General features: G+C 40.7%; 1 protein-coding gene across 1 annotated transcript in view; it reads left to right on the forward strand.

The window, feature by feature from the left end:
* DAAM2 (dishevelled associated activator of morphogenesis 2) overlaps window positions 1-22,848 on the forward strand; it is a 349,542-nt gene that overhangs the window by 233,154 nt on the left and 93,540 nt on the right. The window contains exons 6-9 of the mRNA XM_060245049.1: window positions 1,471-1,804; window positions 14,126-14,236; window positions 18,983-19,086; window positions 20,585-20,651. Of these exons, the coding sequence (XP_060101032.1) occupies window positions 1,471-1,804; window positions 14,126-14,236; window positions 18,983-19,086; window positions 20,585-20,651 (616 nt within the window). The remainder of the gene's footprint in view (window positions 1-1,470; window positions 1,805-14,125; window positions 14,237-18,982; window positions 19,087-20,584; window positions 20,652-22,848) is intronic.

Below are 22,848 nucleotides of genomic sequence, written 5' to 3' on the forward strand. Positions count from 1 at the left end.
GAGAGTTGTTTAAATGTTTTCATGTTTGCCACATTGTGGATCCTGAATAAATGTTAGGTGGCATAAAAATATTTTAAATAATAAATACATAAAAATATAAAAGTTGATTTATTTAAGTAATTTACCATATTCATTTCATATATAGTCTGTCTTTTTCACTGGGACCAAGGCAGATTACAAGCATGATTAAAAAACAACAGCAACACCCCACCCTTTCAGTTAGTGCATAAGCAGATCAGACGATATGGCAGCACTTGAAACTAACAGCAAAGGTTCCAAGAAGACAAAAATGCAGTTGGGCTAGAATTGTAGGACATGGGGGAAACCAGAACACCACTTGCAAACATATCTGTTTGGGGCACCAAAACAATTGGTGTAGGAAAGACTTCGTCCCTAATAAAAATAGTTTCCTGAGCTGAACCATTGCAGAACTGCTTAGCTCCTTTTCCCTTCATTTACTAATTCATTTCATTTATATCTGCAATTCTCCCCAGTGGGGACCCAAAGCACTATACTGTATTATACTCTGAGGTTTGGCTGAGGTTGAGTGACTGGCCTAAGGTCACACAGCAAGTTTGCATGGCAGAGTGGGGATTTGAATCTAATCCGGTATTGTAACCACAATACCACACTTTTATGTTACCTCTATCCCTCCTCCTTACACAGACATAAGACACATACTTCCAGTGAAGCAAAAAGCAACTCTAGGGGACCATTTTAAATTGGGGAGGGAATCCTTTTTGTATGTGTCCGCCCCAGACAAAGAAGAGAAGTTGTGTTTTATACCCCATTTCCCTCTACCTTAAGGACTCTAAAAGCCGCTTACAATTGCCTTCCCTTCCTCTCCTCACAACAGGCACTTTGTGAGATAGATGGGGCTGAGAGAGTTCTGACACAACTGTGACTGACCCAAGGTAACCTAGCAGACTTTATGTGGAAGACTGAGGAATTAAACCCAGCTCTCCAGATTTGAGTCTGCCACTCTTAACTACTACAACACATTGGCTGTCCCATGTACATTGAACCCCCCGTCTGCTGTTTACCAACGAAAAAAGCATAGGAAGCCTTTTAATAGATCTTTCAGTGTCTTCTTTAGTTTGTCCCTACATGATTGCTAGACCAATCTCTATGTTAACTATTTGTGTAATCTAGATAAATAGTTAGTTCTTCAAATTACTTTCATATAATTTTGCACCCATTCTTGAATATCTTCAGTAATGTAATACTGGGATCAAAATGCATATTCCCTTCTAATACAAAGCACATGAGTGGCAGTCTTTTCAAAATATGCATGTATGGTGTAACTCTGATAAAATGTTGGCAAGGATCTTGAGGTGTACATATGGCTCCTGAGTATCTTAATTTTTAAAAAAGTAATATGAGAAGCAGCTGTTTAGTCCTCTGTTCCACTAACCTGATGCCTCCTATGCAAGGAGCTTCATCCTATTTTCCTCTCTTTCATCTATTCAGATTTGTGACAAGGTTTATTGAGCTGGATGGCCTGACCTGCTTGTTGAACTTTCTCAAGAGTATGGATTATGAGACCTCAGAGAGCCGCATACACACATCCGTTATAGGATGCATCAAAGCTCTGATGAACAACTCCCAGGGACGGGCACATGTACTGGCCCATCCAGAAAGCATCAATATAATCTCTCAGAGTTTACGGACTGAGAACATCAAAACCAAGATTGCTGTGTTGGAGATCCTTGGGGCAGTTTGCTTAGTGCCAGGAGGTCACAAAAAAGTTCTGCAGGCTATGCTTCACTACCAGGTCTATGCAGCAGAGAGGACAAGATTCCAGGTAAAACCAACATGTTGAGCAAACATTGCAAATGTGATATCAGTATCCTATCTTATTGTACAAAACAAAATGAACAACACTTGCTTTTTCTGATCAATTCAAAGAGTAGATGTCAATGTTGTTGCTTGCTTCATTCATTTAATATCATACCCTATTATCCCATCGAGGCAGCAGGAGGAAGGTGCGGGCCTAACTTGCCTGCGAAATTATAGATGTTTGTATACAAATGCTAGAAGTGTTCGAAGTAAAATTGGTGAGTTGGAATGTTTAGTGTTGGGGAAAACATAGACATTGTGGGAATTTCAGAAAGGGTGTACAGTCCAGAGAGGGTATACAGAGAGGGTATGCAGTCCAGTAAGACTGAGGTCAAAGAATTAGATTCCCTTCTAGAAATGCTTTGTGTCGAAATAGAGGGCCCAAAAGGAAATTTAACTATGGGAGTTTGTTATCGCCCACCAAATCAAAAGATAGAGCATGATTATAATATGATGGAAGGATTAAAGATAACTGCTAAATGTAAAAACTGTGTCGTAATAGGTGATTTTAACTACCCGCAGATTGATTGGGTCAATATGTGTTCAGGTCAAGAGAAAGAGACTGAGTTTCTAGATGCTCTCAATGACTGTGCTATGGAGCAGATGGTCACAGAACCTACCAGGTGTGGGGCGATCCTGGATTTGGTCCTAAGTAAGATGTAAAAGTGATCACACTGCTTGGAAGCAGTGACCATAGCATTATTGATTTCACCATTTGTATAAATAGGGAGTTGCCGCAAAAGACCAGCACAACCACATTTAACTTTAAAAGGGGTAAATTCTCTGGAGAGCCAGTTTGGTATAGTGGTTAAGTGCACAGACTCTTATCTGGGAGAGCCAGGTTTGATTTCCCACTCCTCCACTTGCACCTGCTGGCATGGCCTTGGGTCAGCCATAGCTCTGGCAGAGGTTGTCCTTGAAAGGGCAGCTGCTGTGAGAGCCCTCTCCAGCCCCACCCACCTCACAGGGTGTCTATTGTGGGGGAGGGTAAAGGAGATTGTGAGCTGCTCTGAGACTCTTCGGAGTGAAGGGCGGGATATAAATCCAATATCATAATCTTCTTCTTCTTCTTCTGAGATGAAGAGGCATGTGAAGAGGAAACTGAAAGGAAAGGTAAATACAGTCAAAACCCTTGGGGAAGCTTGGAGGCTATTTAAAACTACAGTCCTAGAAGCTCAGATAAAATATATACCACAAGTTAGGAAAGGCACAAACAGGTATAAGAAAAGCCCTGCATGGTTAACAAACAAAGTAATATAAGCTGTAAGAGGTAAGAAGGACTCCTTAAGCGGTGGAAAACTAGTCCAAGTGAGATTAATAAAAGGGAACACAGGCTGTGGCAAATCAAATGCAAGATTGTGATCAGGCAGGCAAAAAGGGACTATGAGGAGCATATTGCAAAAAACATAAAGACCAACAATAAAAATTTCTTCAAATACCAGTATATTAGAAGCAGGAAACCAGCCATGGAGGTAGTGGGGCCCTTGGATGACCAAGGGGTAAAAGGATTACTGAAGGAGGATAGGGAAATGACTGAGAAGTTGAATGCATTTTTTGCCTCCATCTTCACTGTGGAAGACGAGAAGTGTTTGCCCACTCCAGAGCCACTAATTTTGGAAGGGGTGTTGAAAGACCTGAGTCAAATTGAGGTGACAGGAGAGGAGGTCCTACAAGTGACTGACAAATTAAAAACTAATAAGTCACCAGGTCCGGATGGCATACATCCAAGAGTTCTGAAAGAACTCAAAGTTGAACTTGTTGATCTCCTGACAAAAATACGTAATCTTTCATTGAAATTTGCCTCCGTTCCTAAGGACTGGAAGGCAGCAAATGTCACTCCCATCTTTAAAACGGGTTACAGAGGAGATCTGGGAAATTACAGGCCAGTCAGTCTGACTTCAATACCAGGAAAGTTGGTAGAAAGCATTATCAAGGACAGAATGAGTAGGCACATTGATGAACACAAGTTATTGAGGAATACTCAGCATGGGTTCTGTAAGGGAAGATCTTGCCTCACTAACCTGTTTGAGGGGGTGAACAAACATGTGGACAAAGGGGACCCAATAGATGTTGTTTACCTTGACTTCCAGAAAGCTTTTGATAAAGTTCCTCATCAAAGGCTCCTTAGTAAGCTCGAGAGTCATGGAGTAAAAGGACAGGTCCTCTTGTGGATCAAAAACTGGCTAATTAATAGGAAGCAGAGAGTGAGTATAAATGGGCAGTCTTCGCAGTGGAGGACGGTAAGCAGTGGAGTGCCGCAGAGCTCAGTACTGGGTCCCATGCTCTTTAACTTGTTCATTAATGATCTGGAGTTGGGAGCAAGCAGTGAAGTGGCCAAGTTTGCAGATGACACTAAATTGTTCAAGGTGGTGAGAACCAGAGAGGATTGTGAGGCACTCCAAAGGGATCTGTTGAGGCTGGGTGAGTGGGCGTCGACATGGCAAATGAGGTTCAGTGTGGCCAAGTGCAAAGTAATGCACATTGGGCCAAGAATCCCAGCTACAAATACAAGTTGATGGGGTGTGAACTGGCAGAGACTGACCAAGAGAGAAATCATGGAGTCGTGGTAGATTTCACTGAAAATGTCAAGACATTGTGCGATTGCAATAAAAAAGGCCAACGCCATGCTGGCAATTATTAGGAAGGGAACGGAAAACAAATCAGCCAGTATCATAGTACCCCTGTATAAATCGATGGTGCAGTCTCATTTGAAATACTGTGTACAATTCTGGTCACCGCACCTCAAAAAGGATATTATAGCATTGGAGAAAGTTCAGAAAAGGGCAACTAGAAGGAATAAAGATTTGGAACACTTTCCCTATGAGGAAATGTTAAAACGCTTGGGGCTCTTTAGCTTGGAGAAACGTCGACTGCGGGGTGACATGATAGAGGTTTACAAGATTATGCATGGGATGGAGAAAATAGAGAAAGAAGTACTTTTCTCCCTTTCTCACAATACAAGAACTCGTGGGCATTCAATGAAATTGCTGAGCAGTCCGGTTAAAATGGATAACAGGAAGTACTTCTTCACTCAAAGGGTGATTAACATGTGGAATTCACTGCCACAGGAGGTGGTGGCGGCTACAAGCATAGTCAGCTTTAAGAGGGGATTGGATAAAAATATGGAGCAGAGGTCCATCAGTGGCTGTTAGCCATGTATATACACTATGTGTCTGTGTATATATATATGTGTGTGTGTGTATACACACACACATATATTGGCCACTCTGTGACACAGAGTGTTGGACTGGATGGGCCATTTCCTGATCCAACATGGCTTCTCTTATGTTCTAATATGTGAAGAATAGCACTGTGGCTGAATGAATGCTGAATTTCAAAATGTCAAAATATAATTACATGTAATAACTACAGTTATTGAAATGGTATACTCCTTAGGCACCTTCTGTGCTCCCTTATGTTTCTCATTTCTATATCAGTGTACCCCCAAATTACAGTTTTATAATGCCATTTTATACAATGCTTGCCACATACACACACACACACAAAAGTTTCTGGAGGGGAAGATAAGGTTAAGGTTTTGTTTTGTTTTTTAAAAAAATCAGATCAATCCATCTCTGGTAAATTAGACACAGATGTTTGACATGCATTTGATAATGACTTATATCCTTAGAAATGCACAAAAGAGTTGCTCAAGTTGCTCAGCTTCTTGGCAGTAAAAAATAGTTCACCTGAAGTAAAACTGGAAACAATTCTAAATAGAGTAAGTTATCACTATATAGTCTTAGGTTCTAGATTGCTAGATTTCTTTCAGACTGTTTGCATGACATGAAATCATATGTGGTCTTTGTCCATCCAATGCTGTGGTAGAACAGCCTTCTTTATCCAAGTGAGCCATACAGGAAAAAGCACAACTTGATTATTGACTTTGCTATTGTTATTTGTTGCCACCATAAAGGTTTTTTGGGAGTTCTGTAAAATTTTGCAAATTAATTCTGTGGCAGAATGTGATATACAGAAATGAAGTAACAGTTTAGCAGTTATACAATACATTTTGTAAGGTTCCTGGGTTTTCCTCTTCATTATGGACAACTCTTGTTATAAAGAATCATTTACAATGAGTTTAATGTAGCGATGATGCAACTGATTGAAGAATCAAAGAATCATATGACTTTTTTGATGAGTTTTGAGTCAATTTGTTTGTTTGGGGTTATGCAATAATAAAGTTGTTAAGGTTTTTCTTTTTCTTTAATGTGAATTGAAGATGCATGAGTACCTATTTATGTAAAAGAAAATCTAGGAGGTTTTCCACATTTGCTGTCATGAAAAAGAGCCTTTTTATATTCTTATACAAGTTACAGTAATAATAGTATAAGTAGTAATAATAATAATAATAAAACTTTTGTATATAACTGTTGTTTAGGGGAATTGCCTTATAATCAGTGTCAACTTCCTTTTGAGTAAATACAGTAAAACACATAACAATGTTTAATCTGTAAGTGTCGTGTGTATTCAGATACTGCAAACAAAACCCTCTATATTTTGAATGTATAGAAAATCAGCATGGTTTTCTACTGCAGCAAAGCACATAGGGAATGCCAATTGCTTGGAGAAAATAATGTATCCCTTTAATAGAAGCTTAACAGGTAGGGTTTCCATTTACCCGCTTATGGTAAATGTAGCCCTTGTAGTCTAGCCAATTGCAGTACTTGCCTGCCGATGCTCAGCTGTTCAGTGCATGGAAACTGGGGCCCAGGGTTTGATCATCCTGGAGAAAAACCTTAAAAAGAGAATAAGGCCTTGCCTGTTTAAAGTCCTGACCATAGAGTTCCTGGCTATTAGTTTCTGGTGATTGCTAGAGGTACCCTTGTCACTTCTGGATAGCTCTAGCAGTAACTAGGAATTCTGTGGTCAGAACTTCCTGTAAGTAGACAAGGCCTTAATTTTCTTTTTAATTTTTCTCCGGTGAAGCTGCTCCCTACTACAACCCTCCTGCCGGTTGCTAAGCATTACCTGGCAAGCCTGTTAAGAGGAATCTGTTCACCAAGTGAATGTCATGAAAAGCTTCACCTGCCGCTTTCTGAACATTAAGACTCTGTTAAAGAGCCTGATGGCAACCTTAGAAGCACAGTGCATACATATAAGGTATGCAGAGAGAGGCTATGGTCATACAGTATGTGCAGTTAGAATCACAGTAATGAGGATATGTATGTGCTATATCAGTTAGAATCCCATGCGTAGCAATATGAGAAGCTAGGGTCAAATGTGATGTGAATAAATAATAAATAATCTGCTCCAGAATATCTACTATTTAAATTACTTTAACACAACGTGCATATGCATGTAAGCCAAATGGCATAAGAGCCCAGAGATTCATCTCCTTTCTGTGAAAAACAGGGCTTGCTTTGTTAAGCAACCATTACCAGTTATCCATTAGAATACTTGTGTATGTTTACTTGTATATTACATTTAAGAACAAGATGGTTCACAAAATTTAGGATATAGTTACAAGGCTTTAGTTCTGGCAATGTACTTGTTCTTTCTTGAGAGGCAACCCCACCCCCTTTTGTATGGTGCTAGTGGAATTCTCCAGCTAGAGGAGCCTTTTTCATTGGTATGAATTTGTGTGTTTAGCATTGCTACAGTTTTGTGTGTACTAACACATGCAGGCAGTATTCCAATTTATGTGAAGAAGGCAAAAAGGCCAGAGATGTAGCAGCAGAAACTGAATGTAATGTTATTTTTTTAAAAACTGAAATTATGGTGTGGTTGGAGGTGACAAATCCAATGAAAACAAACTTGAGACCTATCTTTAAGGATGACAGCATAGAACCCATTGAATGCCATTACAAATAGTCACATGACCCCATAGTCTTGTGACAGGAAAAGGCGAGGCCAGAGTTATCTTTCTCATGACAGAGGGTGCAAACTGTGTGCAGAACGTAAGAGGACAGAATAGCAGTTCTGGAGGTCTCCAGGCTGGAGTATGCAAGGGAAGGCAGAGAGAGTGCAGGAAGGCAAGAGAGAGCTTGTTGGTGCTGTCTCTAACTATACCTGGGCTAACATGGAATTCTCCCCACTACATACTCTATGTCTCAGAGGCCACAAATATTACTTGTTTATTGGTTAGTTTGAGGTAATCTTTCTGAAGTTTGTCTTTGTTTATTTGAAAGGTGGCACAGGCTGACCTTGCATGCCTGACAGGGAGTTTTAATAGTGCATGGCCCTGATAACATTCCATCTGATTTTAATCCCTTGTCCCAACTTGACCGGGTTGCTATGCCAAATAAATCCGTATGCTGCTGTGAGTCTGACCTTGCTGAAGTGCCTTTTCCATATCTCAAAGTCTTTCTCTCTTTTAAAGTCTACAACAGAGTGAAAATAACTTGGGAGATAAGTAATTTCTGAGCTAGCGTATAGAGTAGCACAATTCATACATTGTACAGCAGGGCCTTAATAAGTTGCTGCTAATAGTTTGCAGAAGCTTTTATAAGCCTCTAAGGAACCAACTTACTATCTCATCCATGAATGTGTGGAATGCACAAATAATTACCCTGTCAATGTTTTTTGGATAGGGAAAAGGAATTAAAGATTAATGTTTGTCTCCTTGTTTTCTTAAGAGCAGTGAGGATGTGCTTCTGTTTGCTGTTTTTTCCCCTTAGTGCTTTGGGTACAGATGCCAGAATTGTCTTTTCCATGTAGTTACTTTCAAGAGACTAAAACTAAAGTGCTCTTCTTTCCAAAATTATGTGAAAGCTTTCAACCTTCCTTTCTTTAGTGTCTCTAGTGGCTTTGGTAATAAATGGTGCAGGGAATTCTAATCTGATTATTTAGGTCTTTGTGTCATTCTGCTAACATGCTAGTGGCGACTGTCAGGCTTTGGGATTGGAAGTCATCTGATTAATATAATTGTTGTATCGAAATAAGCCTTCTGTCCTGAAGAAATAATAAATCTGAAGCTAGGAATAAAAAGAAGTCTAGTGGCATTCTCAAATAAATTTTGGCAAGGAATGTGTTTGAGGTAAAAATATATCTCACACTTGTCCTGAGTACAGTTCTACTTCCCACAAACCATATTTATTAATTCAAGGGGGTGGGGGGGTGTGCTGAAGTTCCTGTTCAAGCAGGTCAAAATCAAGACAATTTTATGGCATCTGAGGTTCAAAACTCTTACATACAGGGTTTTGGGATGGCACTTGAAAACCAGTCAGTGTACTAGGTAGAGAATCATTCCTGTATAAAATCCTGACGCAGACACTTTTCTCATGAATCATCTCCCTGGTTTTTGAGGTTTGACTGTTGTAGATCAGGTTGTGTAAATACCTGGAACATCCCCTCACATCTCTGAGACGAAATGTCTTTTGTCATCTGAACAATATCATCTAGATTCACCCCAAAAAGTGTCCAAAGGGTTTTGGAATCTTGCAGACTGAAGCAGATTCCAATCAGTAAACATGTTTTCCTCCCCCTGCCCCACATTGTCTCAGTCTCAAATATCAGCCTGGGACCTACAACATATATCTGCTATTGATAGCAAGATACGTTAACAACATTCTTCTTCAAAAGTAAAAATTAATAAAAAGCAAACTCTCTGCTGGAATAGCAGAAGTAGAAGTGAATTGTTTTGGCTTTGTTTTCATGAGTAAAGATGAAATTGTGGGTTGGTTTAATAGAAATCAAGGAATTCTGCCTTCTTACATGAACAGGTGAAAGTGACAAACTGTTTTGAAAGCCTGTGGGAGTACTCCAAGAGTATTTGAAGCTGTCAAATTAGAAGACAAAATAGGATCTTCAAAGTAAGGGGAGGATGACTTTCTTTGTTTACTACCAGCTTGATCCATCTTAGTTGCAAGGAATTTTATTTCAAACCAAAGCAAATCCTGGCTGATTCTAATAATGATAATACTGTAAAGGCATCTTTACCAACTGAAATTGCTGTATGAATTCTCGACATTTCTACAAAATTTCATACATTCTCAGTGTGCATGCTTGGAAATTATGATTTCACTTTCCTGATGCCTCTCTCCCTTTCCTGTCTTTTACTGTGGAATCAGCTGTGCCCCTTCGTGGCACTTTAGACAGTAAGGTGTTCATTTTTTCTTAAATTGTTTACATGGAGCTACCTTATACAGAGCTAGAACACTGATTTGGTATTGTCAAGTATTGTCTGTTCTGTCTGGTGGCAGATCCTTGAAGTTTCAGACGTTTCCTCAGCCATGCTAGCTGGTATCCTCACAATTAACGATGGTAGAACTGAATTAGGGACCTTATGTATGATCCCTAGATCTTTCCATATTCTCCATGCAAGAAATATTTCATGTAATAATATGCTCTATACAGAGAGAAAAATTAGGCAGTCCTATATGGTCTGTATATTTTAAGCTTTGACTTGTGTGTTCCTTCTTTCGGAACCTGGGTGTGGGGGTAGAAGAGAGCACAATGTGCCTAAGAAATAAAAGGAAAGCATTGCTAAGTCATCAGTCCATGTATTTTTCTTATTGGCTAATGATTCTGGGGATTAACTGAAACAGTATTTGAAGCCAATCTGCAGTCAGCTTATGCTAGTGCAAGAGCCTTCTAACTATTTCTGTTTTTCCAAAAGTAATGTTGTATTTCAAATTTGTACCTTATGGGGAAGGTGTGTACATGATGTTAAGCTCTTAGAGGCTGCTTCCGCACCATAATTTCTTCTCAGTTATATTTTGTACAAAAATTTTGCACATTTTCCTGAGGGAGGCTGATCCATAGTCATGTAATTGGCCTCCACAAGAGACTCCCAGACTGGAAACCTTTTACTGAGTCTACAGGAAGATTGTTGGCTCTCAGGCTCACTCTTGCCGTTACTGCAACTTGCTGAATCAGTTACTTTTACTTGAATTACACTGTTTGAATTGCTTTCTCCTCTTTTATTCTTAAACTACCAAGCAGGAATGACAACTTGAACAAACGGTTGCAGCTAATGGAAAAATATTGAATTTGGTTAAAGACCAAATAGCTTGGTTCAGAGGAATTTTGGATGGCAGTGAATACAAATTGTCTTGTTCCTAGTTACTCAGTCTTGTTCCTAGTTACTCACTGAGGAATACAGAAGTAACATTCACAGTTTGTGGAACAGGCTTAAAGGTGAAATCTGAAGTTGTGTGGAAGTGAAATCTGTTGAAGAGAATGTGCTGGTGTGTACTTGAACAGCTCAAAGTGGTACCATAATTTTACTTTTTGAAAGAGTTATCTCCCCCACATTTTTATCATACCCTGTGTCCAAAGGACTCATGATGGCCTACATGGTCTTCCCACCTCCATTAAAAAAAATTGCCTGCCATTCTCTTCAAATATTTTTTCTAGCATCCCACCTACCTCTGGTATATCTTAACTTAAAGATTTCATTTTCATCTTTGAAGAGACATATTTGGTTCTGTACTGAGTCACATTTGACTCTGGAGCTATAGGTTGCAGCCCCCTCTCATAGAGAGGGGTGTGCAGGCAAGGAGATCCATGTATGCCTGAACTCCTTGGAAGAAGGGATGGATAAGTGCTGCAACTCAGGGGGTCACCTGTGAATCTGGCTGGTAGCAGATTCAAGATGGAAAATAAGAGTCCCCCCCCAAAAAAAAAGTTTAATTATTTTATGGATTTTATTGTGATTTGTGATTTTATACTGATTGCATGAATTTGTTTTAATTTCCTTTTAAAACTATCAATAGCTATTAGCTATGATAGACAAATGGAACTGTCCATTTTCAGAAGGAAACTACTTTTGGTGCTGGAGGCATACAGTGGGAGAGAGATGCTGCTTCTATGTTCTGCTTGTAACTTTGGAAATATCTGGCTTGCCAGTGTCAAATACCGGACAAAAAGGACTTTTAGTCTAATCCAGCATAATATTTCTTGTTCTTAGAACAGTGCAGAGGGGAAGTGTCAAAGTTACAGTATTAGAAAACCTCTCTAAAACAGTGGGAAACAGTAATATCAGGGTCCTGGCAACAGACAGACCAGTATGTTGGAATACCATTGTCAAATCAGACAGTAGCAAGGGTAAAGAAAAACTGAGCAGAGATTAAAAAAAAAACCCTTATACAACATCCCTCTTCCTTCTGAAGTATTTAGAGAAAGTAGTTGACTTTCTACTATCAGTAATTTGACTGAGTGCTCCTGCTTCTCCAAGTCAACTTTGAAGAAACATGCTGTATATTAACAGTAAACTTCCCAGTTACTGAAAATGGTGAGAAGTAAAAGTAGTACAATTTACTCTTTTGATGTTTTATCATTCTAAGGATTTGTGAACTGCCCTATCTGATCTGACTCCCTTGCAAGAGGATTAATATGGAGTGATACTATCTAACTTGCCAGCTGGGTTCTCTAAATAGAAGATGTAGCTGATTCTCTATTACCTTTATAGGAACCAGTATATCAACTGCAAAGTTGTGGCTAAAATTTTTGTTGTGTAGTATAATCTTTGATGGACATAAAGCCCACTTTGTCAGATTGATGAATGTGAATATTAATTGGGAAATGGATATACACATGTGTGTATAAGGGCCTGGGTTCTTTTATAGATTTAAAAAAATCGAAATGTAGTCAGATTTCTATGCAGAACCCAGATGTATACAACAAAAACAAAAAACAAATGTGACCTGTTCACAAAATCAGTAACTGGTGAAACTGGCATACCAGACTTTATTGTTTCCTCTGAACCACAAATTGTTTTCTTACCTCCAAACTGTATTTCCAAAGGGAGAACTAATTGTATTTTGTGGCTAATATAAAATGAGAAATCATAGTTTGCTCCCCAAGGATGGAATAAAGAGTCAGATACAGAGTATTGGTATAAAATTGGGCCACTTTATTCAATACTCTAATAAACAGCAAGGGTACCCCACCAGCAGCCTGGCCAGGGCTAGGGGTCACCGCGACCACTCCCCTGCCATTAACGGGCGAGAGACCCAGCCCCCCCAGCAGGAGCTGAGTGTTACTCAGCTCCCTCCAGGCAGGCCCAGCAGGGAGGCACGCACCAGAGGGCCCAAACCCAGACGCACGTCTCGCCAGAAAGGCACCCTCTACCTGAGCCTCCCGGACAGTCTGCATTCTCCAAACCCGGGTCTTCAAACCCGAAGGCTGATCATGCCAGGCCCCAAATTCCCCAAAAGGGGGATGCTTTACAGTCCTCCCCTAGCCGCATAGTGCCCTAAACCCCAAAAACCTGCCACTAAAGTGATTGCCTATTTAACAGCGCCTCCCGATAGCCAAATCCTCAGCCAACAAGGACAACGCCACGTCCTCCACAGTCTCCAATGCCGCCGCCAGCCCGCAGCACTGCAGCCGATGCTCCAGCCAATGCTTCACCCGCCGCTGCCCAGTCGACTGCCCCAACAAACCCCGACGGCCAACCAAAAACAACAAAAGAAAAGCCTCAGCCGATCGTCTGCCAAGACAAAGGAGCTGACGAGGAGCGCAGTTAGACTGTCAGATCCCGCCTTTTTCTCTGCGCGCCGAAACGGGCGGCCCCTGACTCTTCCCATCTAGGGAAACAAACTCTGCTCATGCAGCCTAGCAGCTACGCTGCAGTCTGTAAGCATAAGATTGTTGTGAACACAGAGTGTTTAATTTTCAGAGCCATAGATCCTACAAACTCATGAATGTAATGAAAAATCCCCAGGGGATTTTCATTACATCTAAACTGTGTTACTGTTAGTAAGAGAGGCCCATTTTTGATATTTTCTTGTTCTGTTCTTTCTTATTGTAAGCCATTAAAATTGTAATAGACATAAAAAAGGAACAGTCATGCCGGTAACTCAGCAATTAAAATTTGCCTGTCAAAGTAAAAACTGATCCGTAATGGATAATCTAGCTAAAATTTCACTTGGTTAACTTACCAGTTAGAAAGATGAATCCCTAATGTATTAAAATGGTGGGGTTGGAGAATGATTGGGGGCTGGACAATTGTCTCCAGACAAACACTATTGTAGCCAGTTGCCTGTGCATTATGGGCAAACTCCACCTCCCCCTTTTCCTGGTCTTAAAGGGGTAGGTTAATGCTTAAGCCTTTCTTGCAGCCTTTATTAAATTCAAATTCAAATACCTTTAATGGCATATCAGTAAAATACATGGTAGGATAAAAACATAAGCAAGAAGGCATTACAGAGACGGCAAAATAAGGCAAATCGTACAGAATTTTTTTGTCTTATCTTTAACAGCTTCAGCCGAGAACTTGGCAACCAGAGCTGTAAGCAGTCTTTATTATCTTGATAATAACATTTTTTCATGTGGTCTGTATTGAAGAGACAATATTACCATGGTAGTTTGTGTGATTCTTACTCCTGTTGCTTTGCAGTCATTGCTCAATGAGCTAGATAGAAGCATGGGGCGCTATCGAGATGAGGTGAATCTCAAAACTGCTATCATGTCTTTTATTAATGCTGTTTTGAATGCTGGCACTGGTGAGGTAAGTATCTCTGCTAGAATCTTTCATATAGTTAATGGTTTCGGGGGGTTTTTTTTGTACTTTATGTTTATATTTGAAATTACTAACAAATCATTTATGTAATGATTTGTGAAGTGCTTGAATCTTTTGGCCCCCAAGATCTATACTGCACTGTCTCCATCCCACCACAGTATTGGTTTAATTCAACAGCATCACTAAAGTAGAGAAGCTGTTTAAATGTTAATATCAGTCTCTGCCTTTACACCATATCAGACCAAAGATCCATCTAGTACAATGTAATTTATTTAAAGAAGTTCAACTTCTTTAGCTTGGAGAAATAATGATCAAGGGGTGACATGATATTGGTTTACAAAATTATGCATGGGATAGAGGGTTCTAGGAAAAAATCCCAAAGGAAAAAAAAAACCCCACAGACATAAATACTCACAGGAAAAAAGCCAACATGGAAAAAAGCCCATACTGAAAGACGCTCACATAGAAAAAAACCCACATGGGAAAAAGCCGCCATGGAAAAATATGTAAAGCACCATAGATTTTTATAATTGTTGATAACCATTAATAATATCTTGTTATTTTAGGAGTAAAATATGTCATATTTATATGCAACAAGAAGTGACCATTTTGTTATCAATGAACTTTATTAAGGAAAAACAATAACAATGCAAATTAAACTCTACATAGAAATATATTTAATTAAATACTTTAACTTTATTAATTTACAATTTGTCAAACTCTTTAATGTTAATACTTTAATACTTCACAAAGTACTTGTCACCTGCTGGGAACAAGGCAAATTACCACAGGACTTTCGCGATGCAATCATCATCACCCTATACAAGAACAAAGGGGAAAAGTCAGACTGCTCCAACTACCGGGGGATAACCCTGCTCTCCATCGCAGGCAAAATCCTTGCCAGAATACTCCTGAACAGACTGGTGCCCACCATTGCAGAAGAACTCCTCCCAGAGAGCCAGTGCGGCTTCAGAGCTAACAGGAGCACCACCGACATGGTATTTGTTCTCAAGCAGCTCCAAGAGAAATGCAGGGAACAGAACAAGGCTCTGTATGTGACTTTTGTCGACCTTACCAAAGCTTTCGATACCATTAGCAGGAAAGGCCTGTGGCAAATCTTGGAACGTTTAGGATGTCCCCCAAGGTTCCTCAGCATGATCATCCAGCTACACGAAGACCAGCGAGGCCAAGTCAGACACTGCAATGACCTCTCGGAGCCCTTCCCAATAGGCACAGGTGTAAAGCAAGGCTGCGTTCTCGCGCCAACTCTCTTTACGATCTTCTTTAGCATGATGCTTCAAAGAGCCGCAGTAGATCTAGATGATGACGATGGTGTATACATCCGCTATCGCACCGATGGCAGCCTGTTCAACCTGAGGCGACTAAAGGCACACTCCAAGACAATGGAAAAACTCATCCAAGAGCTACTGTTTGCTGATGATGCTGCACTCGTCTCCCACTTGGTATCAGCTCTGCAGCATATGACGTCCTGCTTTGCAGAGGCTGCCAAGCTATTTGGCCTAGAAGTTAGTCTGAAGAAGACAGAAGTTCTCCACCAGCCTGCACCCCAGGAAGATTATCACCCCCCCTGCATCAGTGTGGGTGAATCAGTTCTGAAGACAGTCCAGCAGTTCAGCTACCTGGGGTGCATCATCTCCTCAGATGCCAAGATCGACAAGGAGATTGACAACAGGCTGGCCAAGGCAAACCGTGCATTTGGCCGACTGCACAAAAGAGTGTGGAGCAACAAGCATCTGAAAAAAGGCACAAAGATCAATGTTTACAAAGCGGTTGTGATGACAACCCTCATCTACGGCTCCGAATTGTGGGTTTTATACCGTCACCACCTGCGACTCCTTGAGCGCTTTCATCAGCGCTGCCTTCGCACCATCCTCAACATCCACTGGAGTGACTTTGTGACCAACACTGAAGTCCTCAAGCGGGCGGAGGTTACCAGCATTGAGGCACTGCTGTTGAAGACGCAGCTGCGCTGGGCAGGGCATATTTCTTGGATGGAAAACCACCGCCTTCCCAAGATTGCCCTGTATGGCGAACTCTCCACCGGCCATCGAAATAGAGGGGCACCAAAGAAGAGGTACAAGGACTCCTTGAAGAAATCCCTTAGCACCTGTCACATCAACCATCACCAGTGGTCTGACCTAGCCTCAGATCGCAAAGCATGGAGGCACACCATCCACCAGGCTGTCTCTTCCTTTGAGAACGCACGCATAGCTGGTCTTGAGGACAAAAGGAGATTGAGGAAGAATCGCACTGCTACAGGACCAACCCTAAATCAGACTTTTCCCTGCAGCCGCTGTGGCCGGACCTGCCTGTCCCACATTGGTCTTGTCAGCCACCAGCGAGCCTGCAGCAAACGTGGACTATTGCACCCTTCTTAAATCTTCGTTCGCGAAGCCAAGCCGAGAGAGAGAGAGAGAGAATACATTGTGGTACACCTAGTGACTACGACAAAAAGCTATCTAACCCTAATAGTAAAAGCAACAATTATTTAACAACAATAATAACTCAAATATAATTCTTCATTGCAAATGAGCAACTCTTTAAGCAACTAAGTTTATCTTCCACCTGCTCATATTGCTGCACAGAAGTGGCAACCATGTAATGTAGCATCTCATATTTCCTCTTTTTCACCCTTAGGCGACCTGCCTGTGCATTAGCTAACGTTAGTTTGTGACAAGCCAGGTCCCTTTGCAGTCCATCGAATAGAGACCACACACTGGGATGACTGAAATGGAACAAGGAATTAAGAGCATTGTGAAATCCCTCACAACAGTTTATAGTCTTTGGTGACCATTCCAGGGCTGCATCATGATGGTTCCATATTCTTATAGGAAACTGAGGATCTTTACCTGCTGCACCCTCAATATATGTCAAAAAGAAATATGTGAGCACTGCATTGTAGCTGTCGTCATCTGGAAATGTGGCATAAAAAACAGGTCTCACATCATTGATTGGGACAAAGGCTAATGCAGCAAAAGATTTAAGTGTATTTATGTTCATATTCGTTTCATATTCAGTCTTCCAGCCAACACTGTTGATTTTCCTAATAAGACTCTGACACAGGTGAAAATAACACCCTTTGACCTCAGCATGAGGAAAGGCAATCCTCAATGCATTCATAGAAGCCTTCTCAAAATCCACTAAAACCTTTTGCGGTGACATATGTGGAATCAATAGCTTAATTATTTCAAACATTCTATTATAGGTGTCCATGTTCTTTTTTTGAAGTAATAAATAAATAAATAAAATGTAAATACATGGTGGATATGAATTACCCACCTTGGCATGTCATATGTACAGTTGGTAAAACATATTTGACACTTTATTAATGGTGCCATCTCTATAGATGGTATCTTTGTTTAATTCAAGCATAAGATCTCTATCACCTAAAACCAGGGTTCTGTCTGGATTTTTCCACACTGGGATTGTGAAGTATCAGTTGCCTATACTTTTCAGGAATGTAAAAATGTATGATTTTGGGGTTAGGCAAATTACTCCCTGCTCTGTGATAGCTTCTCTTTCTTAAATAACAGAAGTAGATAAGGCCTCATAGATCTAAGAAGCTAAGCAAGTATCTGGCAAGTATCTGGAAGGAAGAAAACAATAAACATAGTTGGAATTAATTAAAAAAATGGTATAATAGAGACTTGATCCACGGGTATCTGGGGTTCTGGGAGGGCTATTTTTTGAGGTAGATGCACCAAATTTGCAGCATAGCATCCAGTGCCTTACCCCAAAATACCCTCCAAGTTTCAAAAGGATTGGACCAGGGGGTCTAATTCTATGAGCCCCAAAAGAAGGTGTCCCTATTCTTCATTATTTCCTATGGAGGGAAGGCATTTAAAAGGAGCTTGGTCCCTTTAGATGTAATGACCAGAACTTTCTTTGGAGTTCAGTTGTGCTTGTCACAATCTTGCTCCTGGCTCCACCCCCAAAGTCTCCTGGCTTCACCCCCCAAAATTCCCAGATATTTCTTGAATTGGACTTGGCAACCCTATTTCATGTGGGCTTCTTTCAGTATGGGCTTTTTTCCCATGTGGGCTTCTTTCCATGTGGATTTATTTCCATGGGGGCTTTTCTCCTGTGAGCATTTATGTCTGTGGGGTTTTTCTTTGGGCTTTTTTCCCCTTTGGCTTTTTTTCCGGTTACCGGGATAGAGAAGGTAGAGAAAGAAGTCTCACAATACAAGAATTCATGGGCACTCAATGAAATTAATGAGCAGTAAGCTTAGAACAGATAAAAGGAAGTACTTACCCAAAGAGTAAGATCAAAATGGGTAACCATGTTAGTCTGTCCATTGGTGTCTTTTAGCCACAAGGTATAGATGCACCACTATGTTGGTTTCTCCAGAAGCCACTTGGTTTCTGTATTCTAAGTTTTCTAAGCAATAGCGGGAGGGCTTCTGGAGTTCTGGCCCCACTGATGGACTTCCTAATGGCACCTGGGCTTTGGCCAACATGTGACACAATGATTCATTGGTCTGTTCCAACATGGTTTCTCTGATGTTCTTATTCAGATAAGCAATAAGTCTTCAAGCTTTCAAGTAGTGAATTCCTCCCATTATTACAACTAAGGATTCTGATAAGATAACCTCAGTCTTCAATGCAAAGTCTTTGCTTTCTTCTTCTTCTCTCTCAGCTTCTTCTGATGCTGTTTTGAAATAATACAAAAGACTCAGAACCTAATGGACTAATTTATTTTTCTCTCCTTTAGGAAAATTTGGAATTCCGTTTGCATTTACGATATGAATTCCTAATGTTGGGTATCCAGCCCGTTATTGACAAGCTAAGGGGACATGAGAATGCAACATTAGACAGGTAAGAAGCATCTGTTGTGGAGGTACACATGATATGAGATCACATGTATTAACATCACACTTTGGACTGCCATAAGTTGAATGGTGAAGGGGGGGTCAACATGAGCTGTGCATTACAAGGCTTCAGTGCTTAAGGGAATGAGCTGTGCTGTTTCAGTGCTTAAGGGAATGTATTTGATTCCTCTCACTCCAAAATATCCTGCACACAGGCACCTTCAGTTGCCTACAACTTCCTCTAGTTTTTACTATCTATTGATGCTTATAGTGATATTTTTAAAGGAATTCTCAGTGGTACCCAACTGATTTGTTTGCTCTTTTTTTTTAATATCTATACTTTGGCACCTTGCGGTTTCAGTAAAACTGATGACAGAGGGTCACATGAAAAACACCAGTCCTCTGAAAAGTACTGTATATGGGATCAAGAGATAGGTTTATAACAGGGGTTGGGAACCTTTTTTGTGCCAAGGACCATTTGGATATTTATAACATAATTCACGGGCCATACAAAATTATCAGCTTTAAAAACAGTGCTCCACCAAGGGAGAACAATCTAGGCCAGCAAAATTAATGTAAATAATATTTTTTTCTATTTGAAGTCATGTGGGGAGAGCCTAATTTAGCACGAACACACCCTGACCCCACTGCCCTAGGCAAATGTCTAGGTCCAGGACATAAGGAAGGAAGGGAGAAAGAGAAAGAAAGAAATGGGAAATGAAATGGAGGGAAGAAAAGGTAATAAAGGAAAATAAAGAAATGGGGAGAATAATGAGAAATAAATGGAAATAAAGAAATGGGGGGAAGAAAGGAAAATAAAGAAAGGGTAAGAAAGGGGAATTCAGGGAAATAAAGAAATGGGAAGAAATAGAAAGAAAGGGAAATAAAGAAATAAGGGGGAAACTTACCTGAACCGTGACAGTGACTTTACCAGGCCCTGCAGCAATCCTAGGTGGCCAGCCATGCCCCAGGGAGGCTGCCATGCAGTGTGGCTGGGCCCCACAATCCCTGCTGGGCAGCCAGGCCCCAGGAAGGCTTCCATGTGGCTTGGCATGGACCAGCAATCCCCAAAGGACGTACCAAGTGATCTCATTCCCCACTCCTGGTTATAACCTGGATGGAGAAGAACAAGCACATTTTCAGGACAGTTTTACATGCTGAATCAGCTGGGAACAGCCTCCTGATTCATATTATATAGCCATGTATTATGAGCTGGATGAATACTATTCCACACTAGATATTTCTGAACTTCTGCAAGAACACTCATCCTCTGTTGAGAGAATATCAATTTTAGGTTATTTTGGTCAGCACTTTCAACATTTAATCCTGTGAGACTAATTTTATGAAAATCAAATCCTCAGAAGCTGATCAACTCAAATGGATCTCTTCACCTATCATTATCCCACTCTTTAGTAGAGAAAGGATTTACACCCATCATCCAGCTATCACCACTCTAAATTAGAGATGGGTTTATGGATTTGTCATGCTTTTTCTCTGTCCTTTAGGCACTTAGATTTCTTTGAGATGGTCAGAAATGAAGATGACCTGGAACTTGCCAAAAGATTTGATGTGGTGAGTTTCTATTCTAGAAAGGCTTCTTTTGCCTGTTTCTTTGACTGAGTGTAAATATCTATGCATTTTCACTGTGGCAAGGACCCTATTTTCCTACATTAAAGATGAATGAGATTTATTTTAAATTATAGTATAGGGATTAACAGACCTAATTGGTGGCACTGTGAATTTAGACAACAGTATGTCTCCCAGCTGGGTCTCTGTGGCATTCATGACTTTAAAGTGCCTCAACACTATGCTTGCTGAGAACTTTGCAACAAACATCATGTTCTTGATAACTAACAAGCTGAACCTTGGGTGGTTTCATCTTGTCTTTGATGTTTGCTGCCCAGTTCAAGCAGTGAAGAGAAGGAGGAGGACTGTTCTATGAGACAGTGATTGTGTGGCAAGATTTATTGCAAATATGAGTAATAGGTGCTATTAGGTGTCATTGTGCACAGTGTATGCCTGCCTGCATGGAAAGTAATGCAGCAAAGAGGCTTGAGAGCAACCCAAACTGTTTCCTAAACAATTGACTCACTGTTCATATGTGAGAAACATGAGCTGAACTGGCAAACACTTGAGCATCTCTATTTAGTACTAGTTGTTCCTTGTCAATCGGCTTATATACTAATTAGCTGTAAGGAAGACTCTTAGAGTATCCAAGTACACTTGAACATCTCAGGCTTCTGGCTTGTGTCTTCAGGTTGATCGTATTCTGCGCAGTGGTACCCAGATTTTTGCACTCTGCCTGTATTTTATTTTTTTTATTTTATTTGTATCCCGCCCTCCTCATCTTGAAACTAGTACTTGCATAGATTCTTGATCTCTGTATCCATGTTATTCCTCAAACTGTATTGAGGCATTTATTAACCTGGAGCTGGGAGATAGTCTGAAATAAGTGAGCCTTTGGGCTTATAGGCCACAGTGCCTAAAATGGCATTGCTCCAGTTTTTCTGACTGTGGTTCAGGATTCCAGCATGTAACCCTATCAAGAGTTCATGGCTGCTGCCAAACTCAGCACCATCTGTTCTAGGATCCCAATGGACAGCTCCCTGCTCTCTGAGGCAAGCAGGTAGATTTCCCAGATCGGATTTTGGTCTCCTATGGGAACACCCCCTTTAATAGGAAGTCTGCAGATTAAGAGTTTTGGAATGGTCAGTAAACTAAAGTCACATCCTGTGATAGTTTAACCATTTCAGGTACTACTAAGCCTGTTTGTATGAACTACAATTTGCTGCTTTTAAATAGGTTGTGATCTTTTCTAAGATTACTCCAGGTGATACTGGAGTCTTACTTTTTTCTAAGATTACTTTATATAAAGTTGATGTTAAGGATCAAAAGAACACAAGGTAATGGAAACTGTATTAAGGTTAACGAGCTTTGAATACTTTGGCTTCCTAAGCAATTCAGAGTCTGTGGGAGGGTAAAAGTAATAAGTGATGCTCTAGAACAGGGGTGTTCAACTTATTTGTTATGAGGGCCGGATCTGACATAAATGTTACCTTGGCTGCCAGGCCATGTGTGTCATGAAACACAATGCCAGGTAGGGGATATATAAACTTTATAAAGGACACGGACAAACACACACACTCAGCCTTATCCACCTCACTAACTTGTTGAGCCTCAGTCAACAGAAGGAAGAGAGGCTTGGCTGAGTAGCTCTGCTGTGCAATTAAGAGAGCCTGGCAAAGCCAGCTCTCCTTCCCTCACTTCCTCCCCAAAGGAGGACCTTTGCTCTGTAGCTCCTGTGTGATTGAGCAAGCCTGGCAAAGCAGAAGGAAGCAAGAGAGGGAGAAGGAAGCAGATGCCACCAGTTGCTCACGAGCCTGATAAGAGCCCTGGGGTCTTGATTCGGCCCCCAAACCACATGTTTAACACCCAAGCTCTAGAATGTGATGAGCTAAAGTAGCAAATCGCATATAACTGCAGCAAAATGCCTCAGCAGCAAAAGGGTAAAGGATCAGGTCACACATGCATGAATATTTATACTGCGGTTCCATTCATAACTGATTCACATGTAACCAAAGTGGTGTGGAGACTGGTTCCCTCTTGTGTGATCCTTCCTCATTCTAAGAAAGTGTATATTGAAGAAACTGTATAGTCAGATGTATGGTTCTGTATGGTTCTTCCTTTTATAAATACGGTGTGGCTTAGAAAAAGACATAAGTCTTGAACCCTGCTTCCATGATTCCTTCCTTTATTCACATATTTTATT

The sequence above is a fragment of the Heteronotia binoei genome, chromosome 1 (assembly GCF_032191835.1).
Source record: "Heteronotia binoei isolate CCM8104 ecotype False Entrance Well chromosome 1, APGP_CSIRO_Hbin_v1, whole genome shotgun sequence".
In the NCBI taxonomy this organism is placed as follows: domain Eukaryota; kingdom Metazoa; phylum Chordata; class Lepidosauria; order Squamata; family Gekkonidae; genus Heteronotia; species Heteronotia binoei.